Here is a 12,006-nt window from a genome sequence, read left to right on the forward strand (position 1 = left end):
TAAATTCAACAGTCCTGCTTTTTAAGGAACAACAAAGAGAGAGAACACAGACAAATAATTCCAATGAAAAGGAGAATTATAAACAATGGCATAATATAAATCTGAATAAAATAAGGAATCGAAGAGCAAATGACCAAAAGTTATTCCCCCAAGTCCCTGTGGTCTGGGAAAATTATTTTTCTAAGACTTGTGTGTATGTGTGTGTTTGTGGCGGGGGCGGGGGGGGGGGCTGGCATGTGTATTTGTATATTCATGAGATTGAAATACAACAAATATGGGAAAGCAATTCTAGTATACAAGGAAAAAAACAGGCAATTTTTACACAAAAATTAAACTGGTGGAAATAAAGGTATCTAATTTATTAGTTTTGAAATGCATTTCATGGATGAGTAGGACCTCTGGTGTTAAACTAGAGAAGTCCAGCACTTATATATCTTACTGGCAGAAAGAGAAGCAAATGTAATTTTCCAAAAGCTTATCATTGGAGGTTGTAGGCTATTGTTTTGAGACCTTTCCCTCAACCCTTCTTCATTCTCTCTCTCTCCTTCCCTCCTCACCCTCACAAATATACATGAATATCCACTACATGCAAGGCACTGTCCACATTGAAGAAAATTGTTTATGTTGCTCTGGTTGCTTAACTTTACGTGTATCTCTATAATCCTACATAGGAAAAAAAAGCAAAATTATGACATATATATTTTTAAAGTTTATGTATTACTTTAAAATTCATTTGTTAATTTTATAAAGAAAAGCATGATGAAAATAAGAACCTGTTCAATGTGCCCATGTCATAACCCAATAGTGTAAGATGCCCCAAACAATAAATTCAGGAGGATTCAGACAGAAATGAAAAAAAACCTAACAAACAAAATAGAAACAGGCTCATGGATACAGAGCACAGACTGACAAGTGTTGAGGGGAGGGGGAAGGGGGTAGTGGTGAAAAAGGTGAAGGGATTAAGCAACAAACAAACAGAACAAAAAACCACCTCATAGATACACAACAGTATGCTGAGGTATGGTGATCACCAGAGGGGGAAGGGTGTGGGGGGAGTATGAGAGGGTAAAGTGGAAATAAACAGTGATGGAAGGATACTTGACTTGGGCTTGTGAACACACAATACAATATACAGATGATGTTATAGAATTGTAGCTCTGAAACCTATACAATTTTATTAACCAATGTCACCCCAATACATCTTTTTTAAAAATCATAAAATTGTTGGGACATCTTGTGATTTTTTCATCATCATACTAATAGAGGTTTATCACACTCTCCAAATACAGACACTTACTAGCAAGATGATTATTTGAGTGTGTAGGATCTGATGATTCCTTAAAACAGAAAGATGATAAATATCTGATGGACTTTCTCTTCCTACAATCAAAGTAGATTTCATATTATTTCACTTCATGAGCTTTTTCAAAATACTGACTAAGCGTAAGCATTGTTAATCTGAGTTTTGGTATTGTGATGGTTCTTCGAGCTGTGGCACGGATCTCTCTTTCTTTCTTATCCTGTGAATCCCATCCTTCCCCTTAGCTCCCTTTATGAACAGTGGGAACTCTACACATCATTGACATGAATCTCAGTAAACTCTTTGTTTCTGCATGATTAATGGCACTGCACATAATCTCATAGTAAAGCATAGAGATATACATGGAAAATGATACAATATTTTTCCATTGTTTTGTTTACGGAATCTTTATTTAAAGCTTTGACTTTGCTAATTGAGAAAGTCGGTTTGACAGAGAGGGTGCAGCCACCACTATTCTTAGGATATTTTGTTAATTCCAAAACTTTATATGTAACTTAATACTGGTAGCAATTATTGTATATTTGGGGGGTAGTCTGTAATTTTTCATCTAAATTTATGCAAAGCTAGTTTTCACGATAACACTCCTTTGAAGTATTTAGATTTGTAAAGGTGAATCACCTTTACAAATCTAAACTTGTTCACTCAGCTTCATAAAGCAACCCCTTACACAGGGGTGTCAAACTCATTTTCACCAGGGACCACATCAGCCTCACAGTTGCCTTCAAGGGGCTGAATGTAATTTTAGGACTGTATAAATGTAAATACTCCTAAACAGTTAAGGGAGAGCTCGGGGCTGCCTCGGGGTAGAAACAAATTGCAGGCCAGATAAAACAAGCTGGAGGGCCGGATTCGGCCTGTGGGCCCTGTGTTTGCCACCTGGGCCTTAGAAGGTGGCTTTAATTTGTTTTAAAGTGAAAACAGATGTGATGGATTTTGTGCTGGAGTTGGATTTTGTTTCATACCAGGTGAATATCTTTTAATGTGAAAGTTTTCATTGTAATTCCCACTCATTTCAAATTGTCTTTAATAGTTATGCTCATGACACAATTCATGCAATAATCTACTCAGCCACCCCAAAGATTCAATGAGCTTCATAATTCTAAACAAGTTTTATTAAACTGCCAAAATCCTAATAGATTATGAAGATAAAACACAGTCTCCAATGTTTAGCCATTGAAATTCTATTCTTGACCAAGACTGTTGAGAAATGCAAGTTCTGACAGTATTCATTATATCAAGTGGAGGACTATGGAACTAAAAGCAAACCTCTCCCTTTTTCTTCTGGATGTGTTTACTTGAATGTTAGAAAAAGTTAAAATGGTTTAGCCCACGTCCTACACTAAATTTTTCACTCCATGGCATTGAAAACATACACATACTCCCTTGGAGCCCCGACTGGTAAGCAACTTCAGGGCAGCTGCCGAGTAGAATATCAGGAAATTGGATCCGGCTGAGAATTCCAATTACCTAATGAGGAGGGTGATCTGCTTTCACTCTAATTTCTTGGTGTATCTAATTCATTATAATAATCTCTAGAATAAAAATCGTGCTTTAAAATCACGATTAAAAATGGAAACAAATATTCAACTGGCCAATCTCTTTCCTTTTGTGGGAGGGGAGAATTTCAAGTTACAAAGACAATAAACACTAAAGATGGAGCAGTAACAAAGAATCCTCGAAAGGGTCCGCTACTGCTTTGAACTGTTCCATCGCTTAAGAGAAGCACACGTCACAGGAGATTTGTGAAACACAAAATGCAATTTTTATTGGTTTGTTGGGGAGTAAAATAATTAGTATACCTAATTCTTGCAAAAATCCAACTCTATCCTCGGGTAGCTGTTATTCTGCCCGACTGATCACTATTAGTAATTTCGCAGCCTGGCTATGACTACTGGTGTGAATCAGCTGGTGCCAGGCCCCTCTCCCACCCGCTGCCGCAGTCAGGGTTTGGCAAAGAAGATGCTCAGTGTTTGTGCTTCTGTGACCTGACTTCGCTTTGTGTCTGCGTTGCAGGTGGGGAGGAGAAACAGGAACCAAGGAGGAGGATCTGGCGCCCAGTGATCCTAGAGCAGCCCCCAGACCCTCCAGCAGGCTGCCTCTCCAAGGCCGGAGAAACCCACAGACCTACTCACTGAGGCAGTCAGAGGGCCTGAGCGCAGGAGCCTGGGACCCGGCGGCCGGGGGCGCCAGCCCCTCATGTTTCGAAGAAAGCGCAAATGTGAGCGAGCCGTAGCGGGGAAAGCCCTCCGCCCCCGCCAGGGGGACCCAGGAAGCCCGCGCCGGCTCCTCCCGCAGTCGGCGGGGATCCCCCTTCTCCAGCCCCGCCCCCATCCTCCCCCGGCCCGAGTGCCTAAGCAGTTAACCCTACCCGTTCCACAGTGCATTAGGGACAAAACTCTGCGCAACCAATCCCGACTCCAGGGTGCTGGAGCCCAGTGGCCGGGGTAGATCGCTGGGTACAACCCGGTCTGATTTTAAGGCCGAACCTAAGCTCAGGCCCCAGAGTTCTCCCCAAGCCCAGCTGCACTCATGTAGCCTTGTCGCCAAACTTTTTCTCTCCAAAGCGGGTTCCCCACAGTTATTTGGCTGTCAGTCGACAGCCTACTCTCTGCAGGACAATTAAGTAGAGGTGGCTGTAGGGTGAGGGGACTGCTGTTCCACTGCCCTTTGAGGAGTGCATAGCAGTGGGGTAGCTCGGGTTCCGCACTGTCCCTGCGCCTGCTCCATTGCTGGGTTGTCCATTGTGCTGCAGTACCCCGCGCAGGTGATTAGAGTGCACATCCAACAATAGTTAGGTGGGCGGTGGCCCGGGAAGGAGGGATATCCCTTTCTTTCCTCCTGCCCCTGCAACCTGGCTGCACTGGTTGGGGGCTCCCTGTCCTTAGTGGTGCTCACAGGCGCTCCCGGTCAGCAGGTGGAACCCCTGCCCTCACCTAGTCCTGTGCACCCTTGGGTTTTCATCCTGCAGATACCCCTCCCTATCTTTCTTTCTCTCACATACACTCCCCTAAGCCGCACGCTGCAAACTCAGTCTTGGTCCCCGCAGGTGATGTCATGCCCATTGTTTTGGTGAGCCCAACCAATCGGACTCGCCGCCTGGATTCTACCGGAGCCGGCATGGGCCCTTCCTCGCACCAGCAGCAGGAGTCCCCGCTCCCGACCATAACGCATTGCGCAGGGTGCACCACCGCCTGGACTCCCTGCAGCTTTAACAGCCCTGACATGGAAACCTCATTGCAGTTCCAGCGCGGCTTCTTCTCAGAGCAGCAGCCGCCACCGCGCTCCTCACACCTGCATTGCCAGCAGCAGCAACAGAGCCAGGACAAGCCGTGCCCGCCCTTCGCGCCCCTCCCGCACTCACATCACCATCCGCACCTCGCGCACCAGCAGCCGGGCAGCGGCGGCAGCAGCCCATGCCTCCGGTGCAACAGCTGCGCCTCCTCCGGTGCCCCCGTGGCGGGGGCGGGGGCTGGGGATAACCTGTCCCTGCTGCTCCGCACCTCATCGCCCGGCGGCGCCTTCCGGACCCGCACCTCCTCGCCACTGTCAGGCTCATCGTGCTGCTGCTGCTGCTCGTCGCGCCGGGGCAGCCAGCTCAATGTGAGCGAGCTGACTCCGTCCAGCCATGCCAGTGCGCTCCGGCAGCAGTACGCGCAGCAGCCGGCGTCCGCCTCCCAGTACCACCAGTGCCACAGCCTGCAGCCCGCCGCCAGCCCCACGGGCAGCCTCGGCAGCCTGGGCTCCGGGCCCCCGCTCTCGCACCACCACCACCACCACCCGCACCCAGCGCACCACCAGCACCACCAGCCCCAGGCACGCCGTGAGAGCAACCCCTTCACTGAAATAGCCATGAGCAGCTGCAGGTACAACGGGGGCGTCATGCGGCCGCTGAGCAACTTGAGCGCGTCCCGCCGGAACCTGCACGAGATGGACTCAGAGGCACAACCCCTCCAGCCACCCGTGTCCTTAGGAGGAGGTGGTGGCGGGTCCTCCCCGTCTGCAGCTGCCGCCGCTGCTGCCGCTTCGTCCTCAGCTCCGGAGATCGTGGTGTCAAAGCCGGAGCACAACAACTCCAATAACCTGGCGCTCTATGGAGCCGGCGGTGGCGGGAGCACGGGAGGCGGCGGTGGTGGTGGCAGCGGCAGCGGGCACGGCAGCAGCAGTGGCACTAAGTCTAGCAAAAAGAAGAACCAGAACATCGGCTACAAGCTGGGCCACCGGCGCGCCCTGTTTGAGAAGCGCAAGCGTCTCAGCGACTACGCGCTCATCTTCGGCATGTTCGGTATCGTAGTTATGGTCATCGAGACCGAGCTGTCGTGGGGCGCATACGACAAGGTAGGCGCTGGACCCTCTGCTCGCAGGTCCAAGGCTGCAGAGTGGGATGTCGGGTGGTTGAGATTGGCACTGGCGAGAACTTCCTGCCTGCCAGTTGCGAGCTTTCCCGGGACAATCAGAGGTGCCCGCTGGGACAGAGAGCATGGCTCAGATGGACACGCTTAGTCCTTGAGGCAACTCCAGAGAGCAAGCCTTTCCACGCGCGCAAAGTTCTGGAGGCAGTGATTGCCCAGCGCGTTTGGGTAGATTAACTAAATGGTTCCAGGAATCGGTGGGGAAGGCACCACTCTAATCCTTTTCTGGCGCTGGGGATGAGGCCCCTTTCAACCTGGAGCGCTTAAACTGAGGAATAACTAACTTCTTTCCGGTTTCCAGAGCTAGGAGCTGCGCTTGGGTCTGCGATGGCGAGATCCTGCTGCCTGGCTGTCTGGTCACCGGCCTTCCCCTCTCTCCTCTCCTGTCTTGCCTTGAGGGCAAGTGATCTGACAGATCACAGAGCCAAGACAGCCCCTCACCCCTCGCCCCCCACCCCCGCCCGCCCCCAACCCTGGCTGGGAGTTCAGGCTCACTTGCTAGGGGACTGACTGACCCTCCCAACCTCCCAACCCCTCAGGGGCCTAGGTGGTTAAAAGTGCTTCTTTCTTAAAAGTGCTTCTGTCTGACTGTGTTGCAGGCGTCGCTGTATTCCTTAGCTCTGAAATGCCTTATCAGTCTCTCCACGATCATTCTGCTGGGTCTGATCATCGTGTACCACGCCAGGGAAATACAGGTAACTTAGCTTCTGCTGTTTATGAATGACCCAGTCATGCCACCAGCCTGGAGAAGCTCAAAGCAGCAGAGCTGTTTTCCAAGCCCTCGTGTCCTTGCTTGAGGTTACAGAAGATACATGCTGTGTTCTTACATTAGCACCTGGCCTGTTTTTTTAAGAAGTTAAAAACAAAATAGTGCAGTATGTAAACACTCAGTCATTTCTGGGATGTACTGACTATACCCTTCAGATGTCCCCCTATCTTTCAGGTAGATCCACTCTGTACTTGCTTCCCATAATGCCAGTTATGTACTAGCCCTATAACCTGTTCGGTAAACGTGTATTCTTGTTTGATACTACTTCTTCCTAGCGGGTGCCTCATTATAGAAGATTGTGTCCTTCTGTACCATTTTCTATAATGTGGTTTAGGGAGGAAAATAGGCTGGTGATATTCCTATCTAATGTATATAAATAAGACACGACAAAAGCTCTAACCCTTTCTACATCCCCCAACATTAAAAAATAATTGTTATAAGTTTTGAATACAAGTTCTATATATATGGTGTTTGGTAGATTCTTAGCTACAAACATTGCATCATTTTTTTTTTTAAATGTCATTCAAGAGCGAAGGCTACTGCCCTTGTGAGAGGTCTTGCTAGGAAAATGTTCTAAATGCAGCCAGGAGCTCTATTGTTGGATTTGGCTGCTAATGATGATTTTGAAATCCTCTGTACAAAATTCATGGGTCATACTTTGAGCTGTTTACTTTACTGTAGCCTTCAGTCAAAGGAATATTAAGCTTTGTTAAATAAAATAGCTAGGGTTTTCAAATATTAAGCATGACTGGGGTTTTCCAGTGTAGAATTTACACCTAATATGTATTTTCTGATATTTTTGGAACAGTTGATAGACATTTAGGTAGAACTATTAAACCCTTAAATTTAACCTGCTTTCCATTAAGAGTGGTAATTTGAAGCATTTATAGAACTTGCCATTTAAGGAACTTAGCATTAATTATAAATTAAATTAATATTAAGTTAGTAATTAGCAAACATGTACTAAATACAGAAGAAACCAATTTTAGCTGTTGCCCAAACAAAATAAAAATGACATGAATCCAAATGAGGAGGGAGAAATTAATTCATCTTGCTTTCAAATTTGCAAAAACTTTGAAAAGTGTGATTTCGAGGGAATGAGGTTGGAGAATTAGAAAGAGAGGGAATATCTGGAGGTAAGTAATAAAACTGCACTGGCAAAACCAGACATAACACACATTTGAACTATTTAAAATTTAATAATTTACATACATCTGCCTTTAATTAGGTACTAATTAATGATAATGGGCCTTTGAGAGATTGAAACATTTTAAAGTGATACTAAAATGTAACTAAAATACTAGGAGTGTATCTTTTCATTTTGACTTGAAGAGTGGACAGAGCTAGAAGGAACAAGATAGGTCTAAGGATGTTTGACGCATGTTACAGATGAGGAACGTGACATCAGAAGAGGTGCGCAGTTCGCTGGATCCTGCAGCCAGACAGTGCAGAGCGTGACCAGGCCCCATCCTCTTAGCCTGAGTCCAGATGCGTCCTGCTGTGCTCCGCTACTGCTGGCCAGCAGCCTTGCTACGTGCACATTTATTTGTGGTTTCTTTCTAAGCCCAAAGGTTTGATAGATGAATAGTGTTTAACTTAAAATGTTAATATAAAATGTTATTGAGGTATGGTAAAAGGTCAAGTAACTACCTTTTTTTTTTTTTTTGCCTGGAGACCAGAGTGGTTTTACTTAATGACTTAATCGACTCTGGAAAGAGACTGCTGTTTGTTTTCTTTTCTTTTTTTCTTTCATCATCAGCTTTCGTATTATCCCGTTTCTTCTGAAAAGCACACAGCTATACAAGCATACATGAGGAAGGATATTTGATGGTATAAACATCAAAACTTCCTAAAAACACTGACTTTTTAAGAATTATTGAGATATTTTTGGAAATAACTTACATTTGGCAACTCCGAGAGCAGCTGAGTTAATGTTAATCACATGCCAAATGTTAATCACATGTTGTAAAAATATGTGAAACCACATTAGAACTCTTAGAAAATTACAGAAGTAATAAAATATAGGAAATCATATTTTTACGGATTATGTCACATCCGAAAGAATTCCCCCTCGCTGGCTAATTTGGGGGGCAGTCTCCATTACACAATGCATGGATGGGTCCGCTGGTGTGCACGTGGCATGGGTTAGAACATGAGGCCGCGGATAAGCATAGCAAACGAACCTCTCTTCTGTGGGGCAATATAAACATTACAGAATGTTAGATTTTTTAAATTGGATTTATTTTATATGACACATGGTTTCTGTTCAACAAATCATACTTCATATAATTTTTAAATGCATGCTTGGGTAATATCATTTAGTTGTTTTGAATGTAGATTTTATGCTCGGTATTTTATCTAGAGCAGTGATTTTCAACCTTTTTCACCTATCTCATGGCACAGAGACACTAATCGCTAAACTTCTGTAGCACACCAAAAAATATATTTTTCCTAATATGACAAAAAATAGGTATAACTCTGATTTAGTTACACTGCACACTATAGTTGTGTTGGCTGTTGTCGTTTTTTAGTTTGACCATTTAAGGGAAAAGGGGTCAGTGCTCCTGACCAAACAGCCAGGCATTGCATGTTTTTAAATTTCTTGTGGCACACCCGTTGAAAATCTTTGCTCTAGAGGGATTTCCTCTCAAGCTGAAGCTCTATAAATTCTCACCAGAAGTGCTTTTTAAAACAATATAAAATGGGAGAAGACTAAATGAATGTAGAGACCCTGAGCTAGAAGTGAAGGACCAGAAAAAAAATAGGAATGTTACCATTTATTTTTGGAAATAAAGTATTTTTAAAATTGATTATTCTATTACAGTTGCCCCAATTTCTTTTTTTTCCCTTTTGAGGATGTTCTGATTGGTGCAGAGAATAGTCAGAGGTACTGCTGAAATACTTCACTCTGAAGCTAATCAGACTCAAGTGCACAGGCTTATTGTTTTACTTGTGATGTCACTGCTACAAGTGCATTTCTTTCATAAATCTTCAGCAGATAGGTAACCTCAGTTTACTAGTAAGAATTCCCAATATATTGATTAGCTCTGAGTTAAGGAACCAAATGCAGGGCTTACCTTGCCATCGTGACCATGTCCTTGTGTGTAGCATGTAGTCTAAAGCAACATTTTTTTCTTCTTAGCATATCAGTGTGATGACTAGATAGCACGAGCTGGCTAGTGTGGGTTTCTGGTACACGGCATGATCTCCCACTGCCTTCAGGAAAAGTAAGCATTACAGCCAGTTCTGGCTCTGTATACCAGAACTGATTAAGGAAGCATCGGGAGGCCCTAATGTTTCCAAGGAGAACCTTGGAAAGCAAGTCACTGTGACCTTCGGTAAAATGTTTATACACACTCTGGCAAAATGAGATGGTCAGGTGAGTCATGGACAGAAGTGTGTGAATTAATACAGTGTCATGGGGGAGGCTTTGAAAGAACAGAGTTCAGTACGTTTCAGTTTGGTGTCGTTTTTCAGTACCACAGACAGCTCAGTGCACCAGGCTATAGCTGGTTCATTTAACTAATTACTTTCACACCCCTCCAAACAAAAATGAAATCACTGTTATTTTTTGTCAGAATGCTTATATAAAATCAGGTTTAGTGGGCAAAGTTGTTCAGCTCAGAGACTTTTTCAAATAGACATTTGGCCTTACTTTGTATATTCATTAATAAAGTCCCCCCCAAATAAATGATGTATAAATAAAACAACCTAGGTAAATGCCTGTGTATTACAACCTTCTGACAAAGGAAAAGCACCATAAATGGGATTTCTTTTATACAACTTGGAAAATTAGTTAGTATCACTTGATACTAACTAATTAGTCTCCCTACCCCAAGACTTGGGTCAAATAATAGGGGGGAAAAACAGGCATGATTTCCTGTGACTCTTCCTTTTTTCTCCCCCACCCCCACCCACCCCATGGGGCCAGAAGTATTTCTTTGATGGAATAAGTACAAAACAGAGTTCACATAGTCTTTAAGATTTTCAACATGAAAAAATGTGTGGATTTCACTTTATCTTTTCATCTTTAACATACTCTGATTTCTCCTGGGGAAGCAGTTTTAGTTGAAAGAGTTGTTTACTGCTCTGAGCCAGGCAAACAGAGGAGACTCTAGTTGGGAAAGAAAGCCCCTTGCAGTCGGATCTTTCTCATTCTTGTAGGGTTTAAAAGAATGGCAGGCACTGTGCTTTAAAATTGAAAGCATTTTTCTCAGATTGTGTTTTTTGCATAATGAATAGCACTAGAGGAAACACTGATTTTCCTTCTTCTCTCTTGCAGTGGAATAACTCTACTCATACCCTTTCAGGGTAGATTTTCAGAAATGAATAATGCAGATCTAAACCTGGAAGAACAGAGATTAAAATTTCTCTTCGCTCATGCATCTAGGCCACACAAAGGAGGATAGAGTGAGTGAGGGCAGGGGCCTCAGCAACCTCCGGAGGTGCCTGGCCTGGTTCCAGAAGGTTGGCCAAGCACCCACTTAATAGGTGTCCTGGCTTACCTTGCGGTGGCTGCCAAAGGATGCTCTCTTCCCACTTCAGAGAGCGAGTGGATGCGTCCAGACCATGCAGAATATACAGCATGTAGTCATTATCCTTATTAATGAAAAATAATAAATACACATGATAAAAATAAATAGTACAGAAGAGTTTAAAATACTTGGGATAGCCACATTCTATATAATCTCAGTCCTGTTTCTCAACCACTTTTTAAAAGTAGTTTCATAACCACTTTTAAGTTTTTCCTGTTTGCTTCCAGAATTTTCAAGAATGAACACTTAGATGTGTTGAGATACACACATGCTTTTATTTCACAATATTACTTGGAGGTTTTCCTCATCAGCACGTAGAGACCTGTCTCATTCTTTTGTGGCAGCAGCATATTATCCCATTTTGTAGATGTACTGCGATTCACTGATAGGCTTCTTGAGTTTCCTAGGTGTTTGCTATTATAAGCGATGCTCAAAACAAATGCCTTTGTATACTTATTTTAATCTAATTAGAGTACATACATATGTTAAATATCCATTAGTCAGATTGCTGAATCAAAGGGTGTTTGTGTTCTAAGTGGAAAAGTTTGGTCCACCAGCCCTTCAGAAAGGTTCTCAGTTCACATTCCCTGCCCCCCACACGTATTCCTCCACAGCATGGTTAACATTGGGTATATAAAAGGAATTTTAGATCCCTTGTATCCTTGGCTTTTAAAGTCTAAAGTGTTTACTATCTTCCTGAAAAATTTTTTGGAGACAAATTATTTAAGGGCAAAGTTCATAGTCTCATAGGTGTATTTGCAACATTTTATAATATCTAATGATTTATAGTATCTAATGGTGTGTTGTCTAATCCGATAAATTGAATGATCACTGTAAAGTTACCATCAGAAGCAAATATTTGCTACATTTAAAACATTTTTTACTTTAAAAAATTTGGAGCAGGTTGATGTAGAAGAAGGAAACTAAAGAAGTATTCAGAAGGAATGATCTTGGAGTGGCCCTTGGGCTTCT

General features: G+C 43.8%; 1 protein-coding gene across 2 annotated transcripts in view; it reads left to right on the forward strand.

Annotated features, from left to right (window-relative positions):
- The first annotated feature begins 2,756 nt into the window (after positions 1-2,756).
- Positions 2,757-12,006, forward strand: part of KCNN2 (potassium calcium-activated channel subfamily N member 2) — a 144,174-nt gene continuing 134,924 nt past the window's right edge. The window contains exons 1-3 of one of the 2 annotated variants that reach the window (XM_036020664.1): positions 2,757-3,539; positions 4,368-5,656; positions 6,330-6,425. In XM_036020664.1, the coding sequence (XP_035876557.1) occupies positions 3,518-3,539; positions 4,368-5,656; positions 6,330-6,425 (1,407 nt within the window). In that variant the 5' untranslated portion in view covers positions 2,757-3,517. The remainder of the gene's footprint in view (positions 3,540-4,367; positions 5,657-6,329; positions 6,426-12,006) is intronic. The other variant, XM_028525814.2, reaches the window with a different exon arrangement.

This window comes from Phyllostomus discolor, chromosome 3 (assembly GCF_004126475.2).
Source record: "Phyllostomus discolor isolate MPI-MPIP mPhyDis1 chromosome 3, mPhyDis1.pri.v3, whole genome shotgun sequence".
Classification (NCBI taxonomy): Eukaryota; Metazoa; Chordata; class Mammalia; order Chiroptera; family Phyllostomidae; genus Phyllostomus; species Phyllostomus discolor.